This window comes from Phasianus colchicus, chromosome 37 (genome assembly GCF_987193195.1).
Source record: "Phasianus colchicus chromosome 37, bPhaCol1.hap1.1, whole genome shotgun sequence".
Classification (NCBI taxonomy): domain Eukaryota; kingdom Metazoa; phylum Chordata; class Aves; order Galliformes; family Phasianidae; genus Phasianus; species Phasianus colchicus.
Window position 1 is genome coordinate 2,881,327 of NC_143472.1, and position 11,220 is coordinate 2,892,546.

Genomic DNA, 11,220 nt, shown 5'->3' on the forward strand with positions numbered 1-11,220 from the left:
AGGGGGAAAGTGCCCCAAAAAAGAGGAGGATACGTCCATCAGGTTGACCATACTGCGGCACGACTCAATGCTGAACCCTTTGGTGCGCAGGTCTTTATCTGCAATCAGAAACCCCAAAAATTCACACTGGAACCCAAAAAGGGAGCCCAGGAATAGACGTTTTTGTTCTGGGTCCCAAATGAACCATTTTTGGGGGTTTTCAGCCCAAAATGTGTTGCCCCCCCCCTCACGTTTGGCGATGATGCGGTTGAGGATCGTCTGCAGCTCCGTGACGCTGATCTCCATGTCCTATAAGGGAGATCACAGGGCTGCATCCCATAATAGCCCTTACATCCCATAGGGCTGCATCCCGTAATAGTCCCCACATCCTATAGGGGGTGTGAGGTGTTTTACTCCTATAGGGGGATTGGGCTGTGGTTCCTATAGGGGCTGTGGTTCCTATAGGGGCTGTGGTTCCTATAAGGGCTGTGGTTCCAAATGGGGACTGTGGTTCCCATAGGGGGGCTGTGGTTCCTATATGGGGGCTGTGGTTCCCATAGGGGTGCTGTGGTTCCCATAAGGGGCTGTGGTTCCCATAGGGGGGCTGTGGTTCCTATAGGGGGGCTGTGGTTCCCATAGGGGGGCTGTGGTTCCTATATGGGGGCTGTGGTTCCCATAAGGGGCTGTGGTTCCTATACAGGGGCTGTGGCTCCCATAAGGTGCTGTGGTTCCTATATGGGGGCTGTGTTTCCCATAGGGGCTGTGGTTCCCATAGGGGTGCTGTGGTTCCCATAAGGGGCTGTGGTTCCCATAAGGGGCTGTGGTTCCCATAGGGGCTCTCACCGGCCCCGCCAGCTGCCTGAAAAGCTGCTTGAAGTTCTCATCGATTTCAGCCTCAGACAGCACTTTCTGGGGGGAAAAAGGGCAGTTTTGGGCAAAAGGAGGCGGCGATGGGAAGGGGGGAAGGTTTTGCTTTCTGGGGGGGGTTAAGGGTTTTGGGGAAAAAATGGGGTTTTTGGGGGAAAAATGGGTATTTAGGGGGAAAAAATGGGTATTTAGGGGAAAACAGGTAGTTAGGGGTGAAAAATGAGTTTTTTGGGGGGATAAATAGGGATTTTGGGGGGGGAAGTAGGTTTCTTGGCAGAGAAAACTGGGTTTGGGGGGAAAATTGGGGTTTTGGGGGGAAAAATGGGGTGTGGGGGGAAAATAGTGATTTTTGGGGGGAGAAATGGAGGTTTCTGTGGAAAAAGTAAGGTTTTTTTTGTGAGATAAATAGGATTTGGGGGGAAAATAGAGGATTTAAGGGAACAAATGGGGGTTGGGGGAAAATGTAGTGCTTTAGAGAGCAAAAATGGCACTTTTGAGGGAGAAAAGAGCACTTCTGGTAAAAAGCCTCACCTCATCCGGGAGCTTCGCCTCAATTTTGTCATCCATTTCTCTGTGGAGAAAAACAGGAATGAAAAATTGTGGGTGGGAATGAATGAAATGATGGATGGATGGATGAATGAAAGAAAATAACTGGGTGGGAATGGATGGATGGATGGATGAATGAGTAAATGAGTGAATGAATGAAAAATGATGGGTTGGGATGAATGAATGAAAACCAATGGGTTGGGATGAATGAATGGATAATAATGGGTTGGGATGAATGAATGAATGGAAAATAATGGACTGGGGTGAATGAATGAATGGAAACCAATGGGTTGGGATGGATGGATGGATGAATGAAAACCAATGGGTGGGGGTGAATGAATGGAAACCAATGAGTCGGGATGGACAGATGGATGGACGGACAGATGGATGGACAGATGGATGAAAACCATCGTGTTGGGATGGATGGATGGATGGATGGATGAACAGGTGGATGGACGGATGGATGGACAGATGGATGGATGAAAACCATTGCGTTGGGATGGATGGACAGAGGGATGGATGGATGGATGGATGAAAACCATTGTGTTGGGATGGATGGATGGACGGATGGATGGACAGGTGGATGGACGGATGGATGGATGGATGGATGGATGAAAACCATCGCGTTGGGATGGATGGACAGATGGACGGATGGATGGATGAAAACCATCGCGTTGGGGCGCACGAAGAGCAGGGTGGGGAGGGACGCCGACCCAGGGGCAGCGCGGAGGTGGGGCTCGTTAGTGCTAACGAAGGAGGCTCACTCGGTGCCCGCCTTCTTCTCGGAGAAGACGCGCAGCACGAAGTCTCCCTCGCGGTTGGGCTCGAAGGTGGACGGCACCACGATGTACTCGCCGGGCGGCAGCCGCAGCCGCGTGCTGACCTCGCGCAGGTTGATGAACTGCTCGGAGCGGGCGCGGGACGCGTTGGACAGGAAGAAGTCGCGCGGCAGGTGGAGCCCGGAGCGACCCACGTGCTGTTGGGGTGGGAGAGGAAAAGGCGGAGCGGAGGAGGGACGGCCCGATGTGGTGACTGCCGTGTGATGGAGGAACCGCCGGGACGGAGCCGGGAGGAGGAGGAGGAGGAGTACGAACCTCAGGGGGAACCTGAAGGGGGTGGGAGGGGAGATGAGGGGTGAGGGGGGGTGTGGGGAGGTGGGAGGACAGGCGGACAGACAGGCAGGGACAGGCAGAAAGGCAGACAGGCAGACAAGAGGACATCAGACAGGCAGGCAGACCGACACACAAGAGGGTGGCAAACAGACAGACAAGAGGAGGCAGAGGACAGCAGAGAGGCAGACAGACAAGGGGGAGGAAGACAGATGGAAAGATGAGGAGACAGACAGACAAGAGGGTGGCAGACAGACAAGTGAGAGACGAGAGGGTGGCAGACAGAGGGACAAGAGACAGGCAGACGAGCGGCAGGCAGGCAGACAAGCCTCAGAGAGACAGAGGGATGAGCAGCAGACAGACAGACAGAGGGACGGACAGACGGACACCTCGTAGACAGCGAAGCCGATGGTCTCCATGTCCTTCCCGTAGCGGCGCTCGCGCCGTCGGTGTTTCTGCATGAGGGCCAGCAGGAAGCTGCAGCCCGGCTCACGGCCACCAAAATCGTCCCCATCGTCGTCCACCTCCTCCAGGCAGATCTTGAACTGGGGGTTGATCCAAAAGGTGGCTGTGGGGAGAGCGGGGAGAGGTAAAAAAGGGGGGAGGAGAAAGGGGGAAGGTGGGAAATGGGGAGAAAAAAGGGGGGGAGGGGGGAAAGGGGGAAAGGAAGGAGGAGGGGGAGAAAGGAAAGAAGGGGAAATGGGAGGAGGAGGGGGAAAAGAGGAAGGGGGAGAAGAGGAAGGGGGAGAAGAGGAAGGGGGAGAAGAGGAAGGGAGAGAAGAGGAAGGGAGAGAAGAGGAAGGGGGAGAAGAGGAAGGGGGAGAAGAGGAAGGGGGAGAAGAGGAAGGGGGAAAAGAGGAAGGGGGAAAAGAGGAAGGGGGAAAAGAGGAAGGGGAAGGGAAAAAAAAGAGAAAGGGGGAAGAGAGGAAGGGGAAAAGAGGAAAAGGAAGGGGAAAAGAGGAAGAGGAAAGGCAGAGGCAGCAGACCAGGGTAGTTCCTGCAGCCGCCAGCCGTGCTGCCGCGCCGCCAGGAGCCGTCGAAGAGCCGCGTGTTCCACTTGCGGAACTTCCGGGACTGCAGGGCGTCCGGGGTGAGGTTGCAGATCTCCAGGCGGGTGAACTCCCTCAGGAAATCCCGGAACGACATCCTGGGGGCAAGGAAAGGTTTCCACCAATGCTTAACCCTGCTCCTTTGGGACAGAATCACCTCAAAAAGGTCCCCAGCCCTGCTTAACCCCGTTCCTTTGGGGGAAAATCACCTCAAAAAGGTTCCCACCAATGCTAACCCTGTTCCTTTGGGATAAAATCACCTCCAAAAGGGATTTTTTCCATTTTTGGGGACACAAACTGGTCAAGACAAGGGTTTTTGTTTTGTTTTCCCCCCACTTACCAGAACTCCCCATCCTCCATTCTCACCATCAGCTGCTGCCTCAGCGCCGGCTCCACCGCATTCCACTCGGAGGAGCTGAGACAACCAACAGCCATCAGCCCATCAGTGCCCCCCGCCTCGTTAATTAACGCTAACGAAGGGTACGGCCTTACTTATCGCTCCAGGCTCCAGTCCATTCCACTTCCCCCCACGGGTTCCGCATGCGGATCAGACCCAGCGACTGCCCTCGGTAGCTGATCTGCAAAGGGCACCATGAGGGCCGTGACCCAAAACTGGGGGATTTGGCCCCAAAATGGTGGCAGCTCTCACCTGCTTGGCTCCCGTCACTGAGTAGGCGTGGCCCTTCACCAGCTTCTTGAACGTCACCGCCTCCATGTCGAAGGCGCTTGTGATCTGCGGGGAAACGAGATATTCTGGGGGAAAACCACACAAATTCCCCCCCTTTCTTCCCACTTTTCACATTTTCTCCCCTTTTTCCCCTTTTCTTGCCCCCTTTCTCCCCTCTTTTCTCTCTTTTTCTCTCCCTTTTTACTCTCCTTGCTCCCCATTTCCCCTCTTTTCCCCTTTTCTCCCATTTCTTTCCCCTTCTCTACTTTTCTCTCCCCCACATTCCCCTTTTCTCCCCCTTTTTCCCATTTCTCCCCTCTCCTTTTTCCTTCTCCCCCCTTTTCCCCAATTCTTCCCTATTTTCTTCTCACTTTCTCTCCCCTCTTCCCCCCTTTCCCCCTCTTTTCCATTCTTCTCTCCCCTTTCCCTTCCCCCCCTTCCTTTTCCCCTTTCTTCTCTTCTTCTTTTCCCCTTTTTCCCCTTTCCTCTTTTCCCCCTTCTTCCTTTCCCACTTTTCCCCCCCTTCCTTTCCCCCTTTCCCCTCCTCTTCCTTTCCCCTCCTCTTCCTTTCCCCTTTTCCCATTTTCCCTTCTTTTTCCTTTCCCCTTTTCCCCCTTTCCCCTTTTTCCCCCTCTTCCTCTCCCCATTTCTCCCCTCTTCTCCTCTCTCCACCCCTCCCCCTTTCCCCCTATATCCCCCCTTCCCTTCCCCCCCCCCCCCCCAAAACGCCTTTTTTGACCCCACAAAGCAGCTCACATCGATGGAGCACCCCAGCAGGGATCCCCTCTCCAACGCCTTCAGGATGATCTGGTAGAGGTCTGGGGGGGGTTTGCGCAGGTCGTACCACTCTGTGACCCCCCCAGTGAAATCCTCGAAGCCCTCCGAGGTGCTGCCGCCCGACAGCGCTTCATAGCAGCCGTTCACCCTGCAGAATGTCATGTTTGGAGCCATTTTTGGGGTGTTTTGCCCCAAAATAAAGGCGGGGTTGGGGTCAGGCTGTACTTGGCGTAGGCCTTCTCCAGCAAAGCGCTCCAGAATTCCGTGCCCTCAGCAGAGTGAACGAAGAGCAGCTTGCCATCCTTGGTGGGCAGGTAATCATCCACCACCACGTCCTGCCACTCACCAAACTGCCAGATCTGGGGAGAGGGAGGAGAGGGGGGAGGGAGGAAGAAGGGAGAGGGAAGGAAAACAAGGAGAAGGGAAGGATTTGTGAAAATCAACCCCCAAATCCCCAATTGAAATAAAAAAAAAAAAAAAAAAAGCCAAAAATAAAAAGCTGGAATTGCGAAAATAGACCCCAAAATTGGGAAATCCAATCCCAAAACTGGCAAAAACTGACCCCGGAATTGAGAACATCAATGCTCAAATGTGGGGAAGTCAGAGCCCAAAAGCTGTGAAGGAACGAGGAGGAGAGAAAGAAGGGGAGGAAGGAAGAAGAGGAGGGAAGAGGAAGGAAGAGGAAGAAAGGAGGAGGAGAAGAGGAAGAAAGGAGGAGGAGGAAGGAAGAGGAAAGAAGGAGGAGGAAGAGAATGGAAGGAGGAAGAGGAGGAAGGAAGAAGCTGCACGAAGGAGGGGGAGGAGGAGGCCAAAGGTGCTGTGGGGCTCACTGCATTCTCCCCTTTTCCCCTGCAGGGGGAGCTGATCCCTCTTTGCTGCCATAAGAGCAGTAATTAACTAAAACCCGCCCTCTTCTTCCGCTCCAGCAATAATTAACAGCCAGAACTCATTAAGCAGCCAGAATAATCCTGTCCCCAGGATAAACGTGGGGTTATTTTGAGGGGGAAACACCCATTTATGGCCCCCACCCTGCAGTGCCCAACCCGAACAGAGGGTGACTCACGGCTGCAATGCACCCACAGAGAGAGAAACCCCATTTTGGGGTGGAAAACACCAAAGTGAGCCCCAAAAAAACCATTTTGGGGGGTTTTGGGGAGAGAAGGAGCAGACCTGGAAGTGGAAGATCCCAGCATAGCCGTCCTGGAAGCTCTGCCCGTGCGGCACCACGCGGTGCAGGATGGCCTCATTCAGCGTCAGGGACGCGATGGCTGCCAGCAACCAGCAGTCACCTGCGGGTTTGGGGTGAAAAAAGGGGTTTTTGGGGCTGCTGGTGCTTTCCCGTGGGGTCCTCATGCCCTGGGGGTCTTTAGGGGATCCCACAGTGATGCTATGGGGTGCAGAAGGGAGAGAATTCAGTCCATCAAGCAAGCTGTGATTGTGTATAACTGACCGCAAAGCTTGCAATAAAAACAACCCCAAAGTGTGCAAAAAAATCCCAAAATGTGCAGAAAAAACATCCCAAAAACTGCAGGGAAAAAAAAAAAAAAAAAAAAAAAAAGACTGGAGAAAGTGCAAAAAAATGACCCCAAACTGTGCAGAAAAAAAGAGTCCAAAAACTTGCAATTGTGACCATCAGCCCCAAAACTGTCAAGACGGTTCCCAAAATTGTTCAACATCCACCCCAAAATCGTCAGCACTGACCCCAAAATGGTGACCATCGACCCCAAAATTGACAATGCTGACCCCAAAATGGCCAGCACCGCCCCCCAGGCGCTCAGCATTGCCCCCAGAGCCCCCAGGTGAGGTACAGCAGCAGCTGGCTCTCCCTACCCAGCGCTCCCTGGCAGATGTCGGTGCGCGTCGCTCCGTCCACGATGAACTTTGGGTTCCTACACAGCTCCTGGATGGCAAAAAGAGGGGAAAATCACCCAAAATGAGGAGGGAAAAAAACAAAATGGGGACGTTTCCCCATTGGTGATGTTCCTGTGAATATAATGAGCATCAAAGGGGGTTATATCGAAATCAAAGGGAAACTTGCACAGATTGGGAGATACAGGGGGCAAAAAGAGGGGTAAACCCAGAAAGGAACAATTAAAAAATCCCCAAATTGGGATATTTCCCCTTTTTCTGCGCTCTAGGGGGGATTAAAGAGTGGGATTGATGATTTTTCTGAGAGCTTTATGAGCATAAAAAATGATTATACAAAAATTAAAGGGGAATTTATGCACACTGGGGCATATTCAAGGGGCAAAAAGAGGGGAAAAGTCCCAAAAGAATGAGGAAAAATGGCCAAAACTGGGATATGTGACCCTTTTTTTGCACCTCAAATGGGATTTTAATGGAGGAATAGATGAATTTAATCACTTGTGGGGGTCAGACCCAAATTAATGGGATATCACCCCAAAAGGGGTTATTAATGAGGGGATCAGTGAAAAATGGCCAACACTGGGATATCCAAGGGGGCAAAAAGAGGGGGAAAGCCCTAAGATAATGGTAAAAAATGGCTGAAATTGGGATATTGTCCTTTTTTCCTTCATTCCAAATGGGGTTTTAATGGGGGAATCAATGAAAAATGGCACAAAATCGAGACATTCCCCTTTTTTATTCATTCCAAGGGGGGTTTTAATGAGGGAATCAATGAAAAATGGCACAAAATCGGGGCATTCCCCTTTTTTCTTCATTCCAAGGGGGGTTTTAATGAGGGAATCAATGAAAAATGGCCAACTTTGGGAGATTCCCCTTTTTTCCTCACCTCGCATGGGGTTTGAATGAGAGAACCGACGACTTTAACCCAAATTAACTCCAAAAAAGGGGAAGCTTTAACGAGGCCAACCGACCGAATTCCACCACACGGTGTGTCGGGCTCCCAACAACGGGAAATCAATCGGAAGGCGACACAACGAACAGGGGTTAATTAGACGTTAATTAACGCTCACCGTCGGCCTCTTCCACGTCACGCCGCGGGTTTTGGAAGAGCCGGGGCCGAGCTCTTGGAAACCCAGAGACGAGGCAGAAGGGGGAAAGGCTTCGTCCCTGAAGAGGCTCCCGGAGCGCAGGCAGTCGTCGCGCAGCGCCGCGTAGTCCTGGCCGTGGAAGCGCACGGCGTTCTGGTGCTGCCCCAGGCCCAGAGCCTTGGCACGCTGCCGCTGCACCTGCGCCGACACCCCGGTGCAGAAGACGGGCACTATGGGCTGCTCTGCCATCCTCCGCCTGGGAAACGGGGGGAAAAAGGGGGAAAATGGTGAAAAGTGGCCCCGGGGAGGTGGCGGGGGGGCGTAAAAATGGGTTTTGTTGACTCGTTGGCAAAGTTTTGGGCTCCATTATGGCTGCGTTGCTTCAAAAATTGAAGTCATTCAGCGCCCGACTGAAGCCAACAGGGTCCTCGTTAAGGCCCTTGTAAGGGATCTTCATTAGCAGCCCTGATAATTAGCACGGCCCCATTCGGAAGGCTCCAGAGCACAGCATTCATTCATAACAATTGGTTTCGTTAATATTTTTCTCCTTATTTACCCCATTATGGCTTCATTGCCCCAAAACCCAAAGTCACAGAGCGCCCAACTGAAGTCAACAGGGTCTTTGTTAAAACCCTTTTAAGGGATCTTCGTTAGCAGCCCTGCTAATTAGCACAGCCTCATCTGGAAGAAACCACTTCACAGGACAGCATTCATTCATAGCAATTGGTTTCGTTAACTACTTTTCCCCCTTTTTGCCCCATTATGGCTTCGTTACCCCAAAACCCAAAGTCAGGCAACACCCAACTGAAGCCAACAAGGTCTTCATTAGGACCCTTTTAAGGGATCTCCGTTAGCAGCCCTGCTAATTAGCACGGCCTCATCTGGGAGACTACACTCCAGAGCACAGCGTTCGTTAATAAGAACTGACTTCATGACTCATTTTCCCCTTTTTTGCCCCATTATGGCTTCCTGAAAACCAAAGTCACAGAACACCCAAAACAATGGGGTCAACATTATGGGGTCTCTTCATTAACATCACTTTAATTAATGCCACTAATTAGCACAGCTCGGTTTAGGGGAGTCTGGTTGAGAAGGAATGGGGCTGTGAGGATTCCTTCCTTTAATCCCATTCCTATAGGGAATTTGGGGTCATTTTGGTCCATTTTGGGGTCTGTGAGCAGATGGGGGGAAAAAGGGATTTATTGTGTGGGGCCAGAGGGAGTTTTGGGGTAAATTTGGGGTATTTTGGTCCAATTGGGGCTATTTCAGCGTGTTTTGTGGTTTGTGAGCAGATGGGGTGAAAAAGGATAAGGGGATTTTGGGGAATTTTGGGGTATTCCGGTCAATTTGGGGGTCTGTGAGCAAATGGGGTGAAAAAAGATTTGTTATACGGGACCCAAAGAGGATCTGGGGTAAATTTGACAAGTTAAGGGAAAAGAAGAGGGAGGGAAATAACAAAAAGCTACAAATTTTGGGCTGGATGTGGCTGCAGGTGGGTTTGGGGTAAATCTGGGGCAAATGTGGGGGATTTTGGTGCCGGGAAGTGGTGAATTTTGGGGGGAAGCAGGGAAAGCCGCTGGATCCCACTGCGGCCCCACAGCAGCTGCTGGGGAACTGCAACCCGAGCAGGAGCCCAAAATAGCCCCATTTAACCTCCTAACAGCCAGCAACAATTAACAATATCTGTTAATTAATTAATTACGTGCATGCGTTCATTAAAAATATTGATTGGGAAAGGAAACAAACAACCCACGTGCCCCCAAAAGGGGCTGAGTTTAAAGGGAAACGAAGGGAAACGGCCCCAAAAGGGAACGGGGGCAGCTCTGTGTGGTGTGCAAAAAGTTTAATTAGGCTTAACGAGGTGCTGGGGGGGGGGGGGGTTAATTAGGTGTGGGGAGGTTCATTAAGTGGTCATTAGTGCTGGGGTGGGGGGGCTGGCAATGCTGACCCCAAATTGTGGCCAGAAAGAGTTTGGGGTGTGCAGCCTGAAATGCATCAAAAATGAAAGATTCTGCAGGGAATCCTTGGGGGGTTTGTGACCCAAAATCGCCCAAATTCATCCCAAAATGAGGGAGGGGCTGAGGTCAGCAGTAGGACCTCCCCCAGGAAGCATTTTGGGGTGAGACTGAGGCCTCATAATCCTATAATGAGAGTGATTTCCTCCTGCACCCCATGCCCCGACCCCATTAAGACGCCCAATTAAGAAGCCGCCATTAATGAGAACCCCATTAATGAGGAATCCCATTAACGAGGATCCCATTAACGAGGACCCCTCCTCACTTTGGGGGGCACCACACACCCCTTCCTTTACACACGTCCCCCCCAAAACAAAATGTTTTGCTGCTCCCCACACTTTCCTCCTCTCTACTTTTCAGGCTCGAAAAACCCATTTTGGGGCCGAAATAATCCAGATTTGGGGCCAACGATCCCATTTTTGGTGCCAAATAAGTTCATTTTGGGGCCAAAGAACCCCTTTTTGCAGCCGTATAACTCAATTTTGTGGCCAAACAACCCCATTTTGAGTCCAAAATAACCCTATCTGGGGGTAAAGTAACCCAGCTGTGGGGCCAAAGAACCCAGATCTGAGGCTAAAAGAGCCACAGAACCAAAACTGCCTCTTTTTGCCCCATTTCTGAGAGCAAAGCATCCCAGCAGGTGCTGCTGTGTGCTCTCCATCCAGCACTTCCCCCATAAAAAGAGAAGGAAAAAAAAGCCCTGCCAAAAGGACAGAAAAATGGGGGGGGAAGTGGGAAAAAGGCCGAATTGGGGGTAAAAACTTTAAAAGCCTCAGATCTTTCTCGTTTAACCCCAAAACTTTCCTCCCATAGCACTCCTTCCTGCTTTGAACGGCACTCGGCCCCAAATACGGAACTGCAGTGCTCCCAGCCCCAAAACGCTGCCAAACAACCCCAAATCTCGGGGGGTTTGGTGCTTTTTTTGGTTGGTTGGTTTCCCCAAAATTGTGTTTTTTTGCCCCAATTTCCTCCTTTTCCTGCCCCGATCCGACCGTTGTGTAAGAAACCCCCCGGCCCCATAGGGACCGATTTGGGGAGGGGGATGCATAGGATCTGTGGGTTCTGTGGGGGTCACCGCGGGGACGTACCTCTGTTTTACTTTTTGGGGGGGGGTCACCGCGCTGGAAAACTGCAGATTTGGGGTAAAAAGAAGAAAAATGAGAACTCTTCCTTCAGCCGCAGGGTGAGGCCGGGCTGTACCCCCACCCCACCCCCCCCCAGCCCACAATGAGACTCCTCCCCACGAGCTCCGCCCCA

At 51.9% G+C, this 11,220-nt stretch overlaps 1 protein-coding gene across 1 annotated transcript; it reads right to left on the reverse strand.

The window, feature by feature from the left end:
• Positions 1–6: 6 nt before the first annotated feature.
• On the reverse strand, positions 7–11,178 carry LOC149913496 (calpain-1 catalytic subunit-like; the record flags this gene model as incomplete). The annotated part of the gene is made up of 17 exons (XM_090129589.1): positions 11,052–11,178; positions 7,931–8,204; positions 6,825–6,894; positions 6,165–6,283; positions 5,220–5,353; positions 4,974–5,142; positions 4,200–4,283; positions 4,043–4,128; positions 3,891–3,965; positions 3,488–3,648; positions 2,891–3,069; positions 2,487–2,498; positions 2,157–2,368; positions 1,378–1,417; positions 823–888; positions 231–288; positions 7–98 (listed from the first exon to the last, which is right to left on the reverse strand). Coding segments are annotated over exons 2-17 (1,824 nt in total), but the record flags the coding sequence as incomplete, so codon positions are not given.
• Between the last annotated feature and the right edge of the window lie 42 nt (positions 11,179–11,220).